Source organism: Chelon labrosus (genome assembly GCF_963514085.1).
Source record: "Chelon labrosus genome assembly, chromosome: 4".
NCBI classification, from domain to species: Eukaryota; Metazoa; Chordata; class Actinopteri; order Mugiliformes; family Mugilidae; genus Chelon; species Chelon labrosus.
In genome coordinates, this window is record NC_140340.1 from 10,079,378 (window position 1) to 10,095,497 (window position 16,120).

At 39.3% G+C, this 16,120-nt stretch overlaps 1 protein-coding gene across 1 annotated transcript; it reads left to right on the plus strand.

Annotated features, from left to right (window-relative positions):
- Positions 1–7,292: 7,292 nt before the first annotated feature.
- Positions 7,293–13,753, plus strand: LOC311487619 (uncharacterized protein). The gene is made up of 13 exons (XM_084543971.1): positions 7,293–7,499; positions 7,975–8,028; positions 8,126–8,188; positions 9,252–9,296; positions 9,627–9,686; positions 9,788–9,922; positions 10,036–10,158; positions 10,547–10,565; positions 11,819–11,841; positions 11,930–11,967; positions 12,092–12,161; positions 12,441–12,481; positions 12,571–13,753. The coding sequence occupies exons 1-13, from the start codon at positions 7,463–7,465 to the stop codon at positions 12,679–12,681; spliced, it is 819 nt and encodes a 272-aa protein (XP_084400097.1). The 5' UTR covers positions 7,293–7,462; the 3' UTR covers positions 12,682–13,753.
- The last annotated feature ends 2,367 nt before the right edge of the window (positions 13,754–16,120 follow it).

Genomic DNA, 16,120 nt, shown 5'->3' on the forward strand with positions numbered 1-16,120 from the left:
TTCCATCCATTCTGCTCTGCATACTTAGCTCTTTTTCGCTCATTAGCCTCCTCAACTCTATCTTCCCACGGGACAGTCAGCTCTATGAAATAGACTACTTTCTCTGGCTCAGACCACAACAGCAGATCTGGCCGTAGTCGAGTGCTAACTATCTCAGCTGGAATAACCAGTTGTCCGTTTAAATCCGCTCTCATCTGCCAGGCTCCTCCTACTCTTAGCTGTCCCGTGTTATGCCTGATGCCTGCTGGTCTAGCCTTTTCTCCCTCCCGTACAAACTTAATACATCTATTCTCCCTGTTAACGGCCATGGAATTTACATTCACCCGTTTTTCCTCAATTGCAGCTGCTAAACATTTCAGTACCTGATTGTGACGCCAGGTATAACGTCCTTGGGAAAGACTAACCTTACAACCTGTCAGAATATGGCTAAGCGTGCAGACACAAGTGCACAGTGGACAGGCAGCATCCTCACCTACCCACTGGTTTAGGTTCTGGGGAGTTGGCAGCACATCATAAGTAGCCCCTAACATAAATCTAATCCTGCTAGCCTCCATGCTCCAAAGCTCTCTCCACTTCAACTTCCTTTTCTCCACACTCTCCCAGTTCACCCACTGACCCTGCTTAGCCTGCGACACTGCCTTCGAGCATCTAACTGCTTCCTCTTGCTTCTGTACCTCTTCCACTACCATCTTTCTCCTTTCTACTGCTGATGCCTTGCTCCACAGAGGTTTCCCTGCACACAGCCATAGACCTCCACGCCCTTGCTGTACATGACCTATGATATCCCTATGTTTAAGAGCTGCCTGTGCTTGCTGCACTGCCTCTTTTGCCTTACACTTCCTCCCTGTCTTAATAGTAGGCGCTACACTCCTAACCACTGGATCCTTCGACTGAGTAAGAGTAATTTCCAGTCTAACTTTAGCGCACTTAAACTCCTCTGTTAAGTTGGTAACTGGGAGCTCCAGAATGCCTTTCCCATACAAGGCTGTGTCACTTAAGCAGCGTGGGACACCAAGCCACTTTCTGATAAATTAATTAATCATTCTTTCCAACTTTTCTACCTTTGAAAGGGCAACCTCATACACCGTCAGCGGACACGTTAACCGGGGCAGTAAACCAAATTGCCAGCACCACAATTTTAACTTCCCTGGTAGCCCTGACCGGTCTATGCTTGAAATGCCTTGAATCATTTCCTGCCTCAACCCTTCAAACTGTGCCTTATCACTGAGACATACCATCTTCCCAAACTCTTCACTGGCTTCTCCAGCACTGTGGGAACTACCTCATCATTTATAACAAACTTCTTATCTACTACCTTTCCTTTAACAATAGAAATACTCCTAGATTTAATAGGCTTCACTTTCATCCTAGCCCACTGCAGATTGCTATTTAGCTTATCCAGCAATCTTCTGGTACAAGGAGCGGTTGACGTTGCTGTCGTCATGTCGTCCATGTAGGCCCTAATTGGGGGGAGGCGAAGCCCTCCCTGCAGCCTTTCTCCACCTACCACCCATTTGGAAGCCCTAATAATGACCTCCATTGCCATTGTAAAGGCTAGTGGAGAGATTGTACACCCTGCCATAATGCCTACCTCCAGCTGCTGCCATGCTGTAGAGTACTCTGCTGTGGTAAAGCAGAGTTGAATGTCTAAAAAGTATGCTTTGACTAAGTTTTTTATACTACCTGGAACTCTAAAGAAGTCAAATGCTTCCCATAACAAACTACATTTATGCTGTAGTGTTAAAGTTTACTACTTGGATTTAAAATTATTTATATAAACCTTAGTAATTTTACTCCTGAGATGTTTCATGAAGCCCATAGCAGAGTTGTATTACTAGTATTCAACTAGTTTTACTCATATTAATATGTCAAGGATTATCTGTATGTATTTCTGAAGCTGCACTTTGGTTTAGATGACAGGAAGCATTTGGTAAGTCTCAACAATAGACACTCCGTCCGGTTACTGACCTCACTCACTCTTCCTTCCATCTAACACCTTACTGCCTCATCTACAGGCTGGCTGGGATGAAACCTACAGTATTGTCACCTACGAGTTCACAAATGGTGAGCCGTGTGTTTATTTCTGGAAACATAGTCCAGTTTCACTTGAAAATATATTTGTCTATGTTTCTATCTTTGTTATGACGTGTTACTAATCTGCTGTATTTAATGACTGTTGTCCACCGAGCTGATTAAATACCGACATCAGCCACTAGGTGGTGCACATTCTGCTAAAACCTCTAAAAGACAAGACATCCATGTTGTTACTGGTTCAGTAATGACATTATAATGTGTTATGAAGGGAACGTGTACGTATATAAATCTAAATTATATTTGTGTTTTTCCCTTTCATGGAGTGACAACAGCTGCATCATCCCTGAGAGATAAAGTGTACAGCTTTCCAGTGTTAAAGTTCAACTGCTGTTTTTCTTGCATCTCCTCTGGTTTCTCATGTACTGAGTAGCTGAGTATATACCTTTACTGTGTGTTGCAGTGCTTTGAAAAAAATAAAACACTGAACACAAAAGTTGAAGTTCAGGTTGTTTTACATGTGTTCACAGTGTTAAACAGAACACGCTTGTACCAATGTGCTTTACACATGAGAAATACACACGCACGCACAGGCATGCACGCACGCGCGCACACACACACACACACACACACACGCACGCACACACACACACACTAATGCACTCTCTCCCCACTACATCTTTCTGTGGCCTGTATGAGAGATTCACTTCTGAATACTGTTGTGGTTTTCCTGTAAACAGTTTCTGCTACATGACATCTTGGCCAACATCTGTGTAGTCACACTCTGCAGTATCTGCTTTAATAGCTTCATCATGGCTGGACGGCTGTTGTTCATCATCCTCATGTGTAAGTTAAAATCCTCCCGTAGATTTAGTCAGTGTAATTAGCATATGTTAACATAACATCAGACATTGTGTAAATGCTTCGCCACACTGCATTTAGTCTTTTTATAGTTGGTGTTTTGTTAGCATGCTGTTAGCGTGTTCATTTGTTGAGGAACTGCAGTGTGTAGTCACCAACTTATTTCCGCAACGGGGCAAGTATATCTGGAATCTACTCTTACCACTTACTGACATAATCAAACAAAAGCCAGAGTTTTAATGTGTCTGTAATAGTTATTTTACGTTTTTGGTGATTTTATGAATTGCAGCCTGTGTTGTTGCTCTGTGGTGTCTATTTGTGAACTCAATGAGGAACTTCAGTATGTAGTCTAAATCTAATTTAAGATTTTAGTAATGACTTATTATTGCATGAATGTACCTTGATAATATATTTGATTTCCAATTATTTTCATTACAGTATTATTCAATTTTTTGTTGTGCGATCACACAGGCAGTTCAGCTGTGAACATGTCGAGACTTACCACTCCTACCACTTTTGAGAACAAGAAATCAGGTAAGAAATGTTATTCTACAGTCCATAGTAGAGGCTTAAGAAGACGTTTCTTCATGACTGCGAACCTTCACAGATACATTATAGTGTAACTCAAACGTCGAAGATAACACAGAAGTATCACTATGATCAATATGTTGGATGTTTTAAAAATAATGACTGTGAAACTAGGACTTCTGTGAATGTCAACACGGATTCAGACAGCTACACTTGACTGCAGGTTGTCATGATATATTTAATGACTTTTTAATAATCTTCTCGCAGCTCAAAAACCAGAGATGAGTTTTCAACATACTAAAGAAGGTTATATCTTCAATTGTTCTCTGCCTGGATCTGTGGAACATAATGCAACATGTAACCTGTACGTTGGAGAAGAGAGTCGTCCAGTAGTAACAACAACAATCTGGAAGACAAGGAGCTCAAAAAACTACCAGTTGTTCTGCCAGTTTACTGTCGAAGCTGCTAATTTGTCGAGACATCTAGATTCAGTTCAACAAGAAGATGCCAGCTGTGATTACAGATTGGAAAATGAACCCAATTCGACTCTGTCTCCTCGTAGTGATAGACTCAACCTGACGGGTAAGTCAACAATACCACTTTACAGTAAATGACAACATGTTCTTTGAAATTTATGAAAAAAATCTCAACTCAATTGCTGATGAACTGTACAAACATTGAACAAACATATTAGCTGCATGTTAATAAGACATTTCTCTCCAAACAAAGTCAGCCTCACAGATACAGTTCAGTCAAACATACATATTGGAGAACCAGAAAAGAGCCTCATCTTTCTCCTACTTATTCTCTCACTTTCTGTTCAGTACGGACTAAAATGTTCCTCTCTTAATATACTGTGTTACTAGTTCATAGATTGTCCTGTGAGTCATGACTTGATCATTCTTTATTTGTTATGTTCAGTGTTGGCCAGTTTGAATAATTAGAGAATTTTGGTGCTGGTATTCTCATGGAGTAAAGATTAAAGAACCATTTTCTCTGTTGATCTTTAGTTTAACTTTTAGTGTTCATTCTTTGCCGTATGAATCAGTCTCTGGCCTTACTACATTAACTCAAATATTCAGTTACCTATATTTGATGTTTTCATACAGTATGTGTATAATATCAATCATATTTCTTTCATTTCCAGATACATGCATTAGTTGATAGTGTACCAGACAGACCTAGCTGAAACTAATGCTCTTATACGACCATTATAAGAAATATTGCCACCATCAAGGTTTTTAAAATAGTTTTACAGTGATGTTGTTTTAACTACATCAACACTCTAGAAGCTCCATATCAGTCTCTCTGTCTCCCGCTGCTGGTATGAGATGTTTTCCCTCGGGGAAGCTTTCATTACACAGTAGCAGTGGTTGGCCGGGCACGACACGCCAAGGCAGCTTGTCAGGGTTAGGGTTAGGGTTAGCAGCATCAAGCAGTGTGGCCTGATTTGGAAACAGCTGGAAAGGAAGGCCCAGGATAGAGACATGACATGAAGGAGCGCTAGGCAAAAGAAGAAGAAGATATCAATCTTTGCCTTTTCTCAAGAATTAATCCTGGATTCCAGTTGAACATTTGTTGTTTAGCTCTTACCAGAAAAGAGAGAAAAGAGTGGGTCAGTTCTTCATTAACTTTTCTTTTCTGGGAATCATGACCGTCAGATTGGCGATCAGTCCAAAATAGATGCTTAGAAATCTCACAGACTAACCTCTTTGTGCCTTCTTGTTGTGGATGAAAACAGTTCACGACAATGCACCAATAATTTCTGAAGCCCCCGCAATGTCAAACCTCAAGCTGACAATGTCATTCTTAGAGAAATGTTCATGGTCATGGATTAAAAACAGAGCGGACGTGCTGTGGTCTTAATGCAAATCTATTTTCTTTGCTGTAGACATTGTGCAAAAAGAATCAAATGGAAGCCCATCTGCGACTACGATGACCACAGGTAGGAAATGCAAAACATCCGAACAATGACCTGAGAAAATCATTACTTACTCATTACTAATGTGAAAGACTGCAAATTTTTGTTGTGCAATCACACAGGCAGTTCAGCTGCGAACATGTCGAGAGTTACCACTCCTAACACCTCTGAGAACAAGCCAGCAGGTAACAAAATGTTATTCTACAGTCCAAACCACGAGTACATACGTGAATAATTAGAAATTGTTGTTCTTTAGGTGTATTAAGGTTCATCTGAGTAAGTCAATATAATATCAACTGTGCAATGGTTTAAAAGTAACAGGAAACCTGACTATTTAATGTAGTTGTATGTTATGTACCTATATTTGATGTTTTCATACAGTATGTGTATAATATTAATCATATTTCTTTCATTTCCAGATACATCAGTCAGTTGATAGTTTACCAGACAGACCTAGCTAAAACTAATGCTCTTATACCACCATTATAAGACATATTGCCACTATTGCGATTTTCAAAATAGTTTTGCAGTGATGTCGTTTTGACTACATCAACAGTCTGGAAGCTCCAGTTTGTGGCACTGTTATACTGGATTAATGGATTTATTATGTTCTTTTTTCATTCATTGCTTATGTTAAAGTTATTATTCAATAACCACATATCAATCTCTGCCTTTATCTGATATTTTCGTGCTTTCTCAAGAATTAATCCTGGATTCCAGATCAACACTTGTAGTTTAGATCTTACCAGACACCCTGTACTGGATCAGTTCTTCATTAACTTGTCTTTTCAAACACCATCTGGGAGTAATGAACGTCAGAATGGCAATACATCTAAAATAGATGCTGAGAAATCTCACAGACTAACCTCTTTGTGTGTTCTTGTTGTGGATGAAAACATTTCACAACAATGCACCAATCATTTCTGAAGAATTTAACAAGCCACCGCAGTGTCAAACCTTGAGCTGACATGTACGAGAAATGTTCATGGTCATGGTTAAAAATAGAGCGGACGTTCTGTGGTCTTCTGTTTAGAAATGTTCTGTGTCCGGGCAGAAATAGCATCAATGTTAATTTTTTTGTTTTTTGCTTTTATGCAAATCTATTCTCTTTACTGTAGGCATTGTGCAAAAAGAATCACATGGAACACCATCTGCGACTACGATGACCACAGGTGGGAAATGCAAACCATCCAAATAATGACCCGAGAACATCATTACTTGTTACTAATGTAAAAGATTGCAAATTTTTGTTGTGCAATCACACAGACAGTTCAGCTGTGACCATGTCCAGAGTTACCAGTCCTACCACCTCTGAGAACAAGACATCAGGTAACAAAATGTTATTCTACAGTCCAAACCATGGACTGATGTAGTCAAAACGTGATGTCGTTTTGACTACATCAACACTCTGGAAGCTCCAGTTTGTGGCACTGTTAAACTGGATTAATGGATTTATTATGTTCTTTTTTCATTCATTGCTTATGTTAAAGCTATTATTCAATAACCACATATCAATCTCTGCCTTTTATCTGATATTTCCACGCTTTCTCAAGAATTAATCCTGGATTCCAGATAAACACTTCAGAAGATTTTAGATCTTACCAGACACCCTGTAGTGGATCAGTTCTTCATTAACTTGTCTTTTCAAACACCATCTGGGAATCATGAACGTCAGAATGGCAATACATCTAAAACAGATGCTGAGAAATCTCACACACTAGCCTCTTTGTGTGTTCTTGTTGTGGATGAAAACATTTCACAACAATGCACAATAATTTCTGAAGAATTTAACAAGCCCCCGCAGTGTCAAACCTTGAGCTGACATGTCAGAGAAATGTTCATGGTCATGGTTAAAAATAGAGCGGACATTCTGTGGTCTTCTGTTTAGAAATATTCAGCATCCGGGCAGAAATAGCATCAATGTTAATTTTTTTAATTGTATTTTCTTTACTGTAGGCACTGTGCAAAATGAATCAAATGAAAGACCATCTGTGACTACGATGACCACAGGTAAGAAATGCAAAACATCCAAACAATGACCCGAGAACATCATTACTTGTTACTAATGTAAAAGATTGCAAATTTCTGTTGTGCAATCACACAGGCGGTTCAGCTGTGAACATGTCCACTCCTACCAGATCTGAGAACAAGACCTCAGGTAGCAAAATGTTATTCTACAGTCCAAACCACGAGTACATGTGTGAATAATTAGGGGTCCATGCAACGACGTTGCAGGATCCCTATTGAGTTTGTTGCGATTTTTATTTTGCTACTGTTTCTGTTCCTTCTGCTTAGCTAAAAGTGTCTGCCCAGGACAAACTACAAGGGCGAAAGGCATTAAAGCTGGTAACTTGGTAGAAGTTCTGGCATTTCACTTTGCCAACGTGTCAATACACACACATACAGCTAGACCACAGACTAACCTCTTTGTGTGTTCTTGTGGATAAAAAACATTTCACAACAATGCACCAATAATTTCTGAAGAATTTAACAAGCCACCGCAGCATCAAACCTTGAGCTGACATGTCAGAGAAATTTTCATGGTCATGGTTAAAAACAAAGCGGACAGAAATAGCATCAATGTTATTTATTTATTTATTTATTTAAATGCAAATCTATTTTCTTTACTGTAGGCATTGTGCAACAAGAATCAGATGGAGAACTTTCTGCGACTACGATGACCACAGGTGGGAAATGCAAACCAATGACCAAACAATGACCCGAGAACATCATTACTTGTTACTAATGTAAAAGATTGCAAATTCTTGTTGTGCAATCACACAGGCAGTTCAGCTGTGACCATGTCCGGAGTTGCCACTCCTACCACCTCTGAGAACAAGACATCAGGTAACAAAATGTTATTCTACAGTCCAAACCACGAGTACATGTGTGAATAATTAGAAATTGTTGTTCTTTAGGTGTATTAAGGTTCATCTGAGTAAGTCAATATAATATCAACTGTGCAATGGTTTAAAAGTAACAGGACACCTGACTATTTAATGTTCCTTGGGCAGCTGTTTGTTGTCCCATGTGTGAGGTGATGGATTATTCCCCTTTACACTGAGGTGTAGTCATGTGTCAGTAAGAGGAATTTAAATTTAACTGCTTTGCCAAAACAGGAAGCTTGGTTCAGTCTAAGGGGGAAAAAAGCAGGTGTGTATTAGTTTAAAGAAAAACTCTCTCTTTATGAGTGCATGGGAAGCCAACACTCACTATACAAGCGTCACTGTCAACAATACTGTCATGATTATACCATCAGATCGGTCTCAGAGACATAAAGCTCGGGCTGCAGCTTACATAAACACACAAAAGCAAACCAGTAGATTTGTGAAACTGAAATTTACGTGTGACTCTTAGAAAAGGAGAAGTATTGTGAAAAAGGAACACCATGACCCAAAGGATCACCTCTTTGGTCAAACGTGGTAACGCTTCTGTTTTGTCTTGGCTGTGTGACTGCCGGTTTTGTCTGACATGCTGACATTTCATAGTGATCTCATTTGAGGACTCGTTAAGGATTTAAATAGACTGTACCCAGCGCAGTGTTTTGATCTGGACCTTTTCAAATTAAAGCAGATGCTCGGCACTTAAATGCCAGTCATTTTATTTGAGACTGAATGTGCTGGGGCAAAGAGACCTGAAGGACAAAAAATAAAAAAAAGGTGGTGTTTAAAAAAAGTATAACTCTTCTCCCTGTTCAGGTAACATATTGTCTCACACTCTTGTCTTCAGACTTACGGCCAAGTCTTATTTATGAATCAGAGTCCCACAGAGAGCAGATTACTCAGACACTTACTGGGACCACAGGCAGGACTCGCTATACAGAATACAGAATACGGATCATTATAAACAATTATTAACTATATTTTAGTTAATTTAAAAGTTTTACTCTTTTGTTTTTTTTACTCTCCAGACCCGACTGCTTCCACTCCTGTAACAAATGAAAACCTTACATCAGGTAACAAATGGTATATACTGAATATGACAGGAAATAGCTTAGAGCCCAAAGGTTGATTTTATTTATTTTTTTAACAAGAAACTGAATAGATTTTTTTTTTATTTACTTTGTTTCTTCGTTTCTTTTAATTGTAGCTACTATGGATAACGTGAACCACACGACACTGACATATAATAAGGCCACAGGCATGTTACGCCATATACAGTATGCAAAAAGCTATCCAGAAAGTCAACACGTATCAATTTTCATCATTTTATGAGTAACTCAAGTGAAAACCACATTAGTGTTTCTGTATTCACATTTTGTAATATTCTCCCTTTGACTCATCAGGTCACACTGATAGCGCTGGTAGTTCTTCTGTCTCAGAAACATCAGAGGAACCAACAACAGGTGACATGTTACGTTCTCAGAGGTTCACTGACTTTTCTGAAAGTGTCGGTATTTGTCATTTTTTAAATTTTTTTGTGTCTTTTGTTCCTAATATAACTTAGTCACTACTGCAGGTATTTTGACCCCGAATAACACAGCTCATATGAATCCAGTTACTGCTGCCAGTCTCAGCCCTGTTACTTATGGGACCAGTGCTGTCGAAATATCAGTTTTCAGTACTATCACACAAAGCCCAGGTAAACAAAAAGCCTGCAAATACTTTCACAAACTGCATGCTATTGTCATTATGAGTGATCCTTTTGTTCAAGTGTTACTGCCAGTTAGTTTGAGCTCCATGTCCTCCATGCAGGAAGTGCGTCTCCCAAAACAGAAACATCAAAACGGAACTTGACAGTAGTTGTGGCTTGCTTTGGAACAGCTGTGGTTGTCATCTTAGTGACGGTGGTACTTCTTGGAACCAAAAGAAGAAGCGGTGAGAGCAGTGTGTTGTACATTGTCATGTATACTGTATGTCTATAAACATGCAGTGCATGTACATACATACTACATCTATACTAGACTGTCTATAAATGTTAACTCGGTTTAGATGTTTCATAACGTCCAAGAGCTTTATTGTCAGTTTGGGCTGGCATTGCAGTAATCAAGAAATATTATTTAAATTATTGTATCAAGTAATTGTCTCTTCAGCTGGTTTTATTTTTACTGAATGTGAGCTTATCAGTTTACAGTGTCCATGCTGTACAACTGAATTAACATGGTTGGATGTTAGTGATCTAGCTCTGAGCCTTGTGATTGTAAAGCAAACAACTTTGTTGCTCTGTCTGACATCTTTCCTCTCTACTTTGTATTTAATTTTTCAGAGAAGTCTTCATACACGAGGTAAAAAAAACTAATATATACGTACATACATACAGACATTTTGCTAAAGGAGAAACTCTCACTTTCTCATTAATCTCTGGGCTTTAACGTAGTGATCACATAAGTCAAATACAGCATCTGAGGATATGCTCTGAATTTATTACCGAGTCATTTGTAAATATCTGCAAGTTCCAAAAGTGCCTGAACCCTTGTTTTAAGTATCTGGTATGACCCCCTTGTGCAGCAGTAACAGCGACTTAATGCCAGTCGTCTACAGAGGCTTGGAGGAATTTTAGCCGATTACTCAGAGCAGAACCGTTTCAGGTCTCAGGTGTTGGTGGGTTTCCTCACATGAACTGCTTTCCTCAGGTCCATCTAGAACATTTCTATTGGATTAAGATCAGGACTTAGACTTCCCCGTTCCATTTTCGATCTTATTTAACCACTTTTTTTTGTACAACGACTTGTGTTCTTGGTGTCATTGTCTTGTTGTGTGACCCAGTTTCTCTTACGATTTAGCTCACGGACAGATGTCCTGTCATTTTCATTTAGAATTTGCTTGTTTAACTTATAATTCATTGGGTAACAAGATGTCCTGGTTCAGACGCAGCAAATCAGGCCCAAACACGGACATTACCACCCCCATGTGTCATAAATGGGTTGAAGTTCTGAAACTGGAGAACATGAACCTTCAAACATGAACCTCTTATTTAAACCAAACAATTATACCTTGGTCTCATCTGTTCACAAAACATTTTCCCAATAGTTTCCCAATATGAAATGTTCTTTTTGGAGGGCTGCAGCTTTGTCCTTGCCACCATGGTTTCCTGATGGAGGATCCAGGAGCATTTCTATTAGCCAATGTGAGAGGGGCCTTTAGTTGCATAGAAGTTACCCTGTGACCTTTCGGACTATTATGCGTCTTACTTTTGGAGTGACCTTTATTGGTAAACTCTTTATAAGACAGATGAGCAAAAAAAGTCTGCATAGCCTTTTCCTGCCTGATGGGAAAAAAAACTTTTTTGTTTTTTTCCTGGGGTCCTCAGAAAGCTCTTTTGTCCACAAACATGCATTGAGTCTCATTACATTGTAATCGTAGATGGGCACTTTCTTTTGCAACTCTCAGATATGGAATTTCCAGAAAAAACATATACAAGTATTTCTTTTTTTTATTTGTCTGACTGGGTTCTTTTCATCGTATATATGTATAGTATGTATGTATGTATGTATGTATGTATGCTCTTTATCAAAACATTTCATTTATTTCTGTATAGATCACAGGCCAACAGCAAAACAGGTAATGTATAGATTACCAGTACTGTTCATTCGAATAGTTCACTGTATTGCATTTATTTTTATTTATTGGGCTTTGTGTTCTCTTGTAGACCATGTATGCATGACAAATATTTACCATGGAGGAATGGTAAATTAACCTTTTCTACTCTCAGATGAAATGTTAACATATTAAGGCTAATAAAGAGGAATTGGTCGCATAGAGTGTTATTCATGACTTTCTCCCTCTTCATCTCGCTCTTTGTTGTCTTAAGGTAATGCCTGCAGGTAATGATGACATCTACAGCGAGATCACCTCAGTACCTGCTGCTGGTTTTCCTGATGGTGAGCTACTGTTTGTTTTTCCCCTCCCTGAGTTTAGTCTGATACACGCAGGGAACAGGTTTTGTTGTGTTCATTGTTCATCATGGTCGGCAAATCGTTTTTAGTTTATCGTCAGTGTTACTTGACTGCAAAGTGGCTTTTTAAAAGTGAAATTACTTTCTGTTTCTTGTTAATAGTTATTAACAATTAAACAATTAAATAATAAATACGGAAACAAGTACTTAGTAACCTTAACCCTCTAGTTTCAATGTGTGTTTCTGTTTTGTTTTTTACCTGCAGGTTGTGACAAGCTGAAAAGTCAAGAGCCTCAGAATGAACATGTAAGGGAGACAAAGGGGCGTAGTTATAAACAGCTTTTGAAATGTAACTTTATTGATGGGCGCTGACATTTGCTGTCTTTCTTTTCTAGTTGGACATATATCATGTGTATGCCTCCGTTTTAGAGAAGCGGACTGTTTCAGAGGAGCTGACTGCTTCAGACCAGCAGGATGCGGTGTACAGCCTCCTGCAGCCACACTGAAACACAGTTGCTGTTTTATTTTTATTTTTTTTTAAGTAATTTACACCAGTCAGCCATAAAATTATGACCACCTACCTAATATTGCGCAGGTCTCCCCTGTGCCTCTAGTTGCAGTTGCGACTCATCAGAGAATGGACATGGGCCTTCTGAGGGTGTCCTGGGTGTTTGGCAACAGAATGTTGTTAGTGGGGGCCTTTGGGTCCTATGGGTTGAGGGGAGGGGCCTCTGTGGATCATCCCACTGATACTTGATCAGTTTGGGATCTAGTGAATTTGGAGGTCAGATCAGGTTTTTCATGTTTTGTTTTGTTTTTTTAGTTGTTCCTAAACCATTTGTGTGTGTGTGTCTGTGTCAGGCTGCATCCTGCTGGGGATGGCTGCTGCCATCAAGGAGTCTCATTGCTATGGGGTGGGGGTGCCTGGTCTCATCTAGGTGGGTAGGTGCAAGTAACATCCACACAAAGGTCCAAATGTTTCCCAGCAGAACACTGAATTATCACAAGAAGGTCAGTGTTATTTACTTCTCATGTCAGTGGTCATAATGTTGTGGCTGACTGGTGTGTAGCGCGGATTCTTACTGTAAACTGCTGTATCAGAATAGTGTCCTTCTTTAGCTAAGATGCAGGCCAATCATCCTAATAAATAGTAACTAGAACTACCTAACAGAATGGATATATTATTATATTACTCTTTAATTCATTTATACTTGCTTTTTAGTTATGTCAACCAGCAGTAAGAAAACTACCAAAATGTAACCATTATATGTGGTTAGTTTGGACATATAAACTGTAAAAACTAAATCTTCTAAATAAATGTATCTGTGAAACACTTCCTGTCAACACATTTGATTTGTCTTTCTAAACTCAAACGATGTCATACAAACTACCAAGACCCTTCGCTGTATGAATTTATAGCTGTATTCTGCAAGACTTTAGGGAGATTCGATAGTTAATACAAAGATAAGCACAAATAAATAACCGTATATTTTTTAAAGATCTATTATAAAAGTACCTTACAGGTAGCCTGGAAATCAGCCTGACATTCTCTACCCAGAAAATTGGTCCAAAGTCGCTCCGTTGGCAAAGACCTGACCGGCCAAGACTTCCATCCTGATTAATACTGAGTCTGGCTACACCAGGCTACATTAAAGGATATATTGTTATCAACATATATGCTTCATTCATTCATTCATTAATTAATTCATTCATTCATTCATCTTCTATAACCGCTAATTCCTGTTAAGGGTCGCGGGGTCTGCTGGAGCCTATCCCAGCTGTCATCGGGCGAGAGGCGGGGTACACCCTGGACAGGTCACCAGTCTATCGCAGGGCTAACACAGAGAGACGGACAACCATTCACACTCACATGCACACCTACGGCCAATTTAGAATCACCAATTAACCTAATGAGCATGTCTTTAGACAGTGGGAGGAAGCCGGAGTACCCAGAGAGAACCCACGCAGACACAGGGAGAACATGCAAACTCCACATATATGCTTGTTTCATGAAAATCTGTGAAGGCGTGCCGTGTTGTTATTGTCACGTGATCTGCGACTAGTCGAATTCCTGCTTGCAACGTCACGGTACAGCAGTAAAGTCGACTAGTTGGTACAACCCCTAGTGGTTGTAACCCATCCAGTGTTTAAAATAATAAACTAATTACAACATTTGGAAAAGGAAAAAGTAATTGACAGACAGATATACTACCAGTTGTACCCTGACGTACAAGGTATTTATGGATTCCACTGGTGGGCAGTACTACTCATCACACTGAAATCTCTTGGGACTAAGTAAAAAAGGTCAGGAAAATCAATCTATCAGCCTATCTAAACCCATCGTAATCTATGATGTTACCTCACTGTTCACGTGTATTCCCACCACAGAAGCCACAACAGTATAACCAACCTCCCCCCGATCAAGCCTCAGTGTTGCGCAACCTGTGCCTGACTACCACCTATTTCCTGCTGATCTGACTCAGCAAGAAAGCAGCAGAAACAAAGTTTTCAACCTCACTGTGGTAGAGTTGATCTAAATATATTAGAAAAAAAATAAAAGATGTGCTGCTGTGCTTTAGAGAACGCGTCAAAAGCGAGTCTAATCCGCGTGGCCATTTCTGATGATACAGATTCACTGATCCTGTGGTTCTCCTGAGTACAATTTTAGAAACAAGCCACTTAATGTTGGTGAAGCTAGTCAGCTGGGCACCTGCTGCTACTCATCCTCATTTGTAAGTTAACCTCTTATCAGTTTCATTGACTGATGGCACTAAAGGAAGTACATTTATTTCTCTTTGTTTCTTTTCCGTAGAGTGACAGCAGCAGTGCCTTAGACCCTCGGCCCATTGGAGCAGCTCCAGATTTACTCTGCATAAAGGTGCAATAAAGGTACTTGGTGTTTGCATTAGTATCTCATAGAGAAGTTGCTACATGTTTTTATTTACCTCAAACATCAATCAGAGTATATCTGACACGTGCAGAGTAGTCCTGCTTGCTATGAAACATCTAATCTGCCATAAGTATATATATATTTTGGTTAATGATCAACACCTGACACCATCAGCCTCAGCTGCTAAAAAAATGAACATGTGAAACATAAACCTGCTTAATGTCACTGTGTTAGTATCGTCACTGTGGGCATGTTAGCATGTCTATATTAGTATTATGGTCTGAGGTCAACTGAGCTCTAGTTGTTAGTTGGGTCTCAGACACGCGTTAGCCTGGCTGAAGACTAAACCACTTCCCTTTTACTATTGTCTAAAATAACTTCATATTTGCTATAGTGCACTACATATTTACCATTGTTTGTGTTTAATTATTTGAGTCTCTAAAGAGGTAAAGTTCCCCACTATGTCTCCATCCAGTATCTTTTTGTTGTCTGCATATTGAAAGAACTGTCCCCAGTGATAAAGATTATTAAAACTGAGCCCTGGAGGACCTCACTTCAGTTGACTCTTGTTAGTTCAGGTATAAAAACGTTTGACTGTATAGGAAAGACTTAACGTTGCATTGTTGCCTATGTAGGATTAGTTCTGTGTGCACTGTGTCTCCATGGTTTATATGAAGTCACAGCCAGCAACTGTTGGCTTAGTATAAAGACTGGTAACAGGTGGCTCCTTGGCTCTAAATATCAAAATAACAAAGTCCACACATCAACAAATTAAAAAAGCTGCTAATTCTCCATTCATACCAACATTATGAAACCCTCCACGGAAAACAGTAAAAGAATTCAGTTAATGTTTTGTATTTTCAATGAGACTGACACTATGTCCGGTCTATATCAGTTTCTATAACTGTTGTCACACAAAGTTTACCAAACGTCTCCCTTTCTGTTGCTAGTTCATGTGATCACTTTTGATCTTGTGGTTTCCCTGAGAATAACTATCTCTTAATGTAGATGAAAGTCTCAGTAGTCAGTCAGAGTAGTGTAGTCAGTCACATAGT

Coding starts and splice junctions, on each gene's coding strand:
- LOC311487619 (XM_084543971.1), top strand. CDS start 7,463: ATGTCCACTCCTACCAGATCTGAGAACAAGACCTCAG. Junction 7,500..7,974: donor ATCTGAGAACAAGACCTCAG/GTAGCAAAATGT, acceptor TCTTTACTGTAG/GCATTGTGCAACAAGAATCA. Junction 8,189..9,251: donor CTCTGAGAACAAGACATCAG/GTAACAAAATGT, acceptor TTTACTCTCCAG/ACCCGACTGCTTCCACTCCT.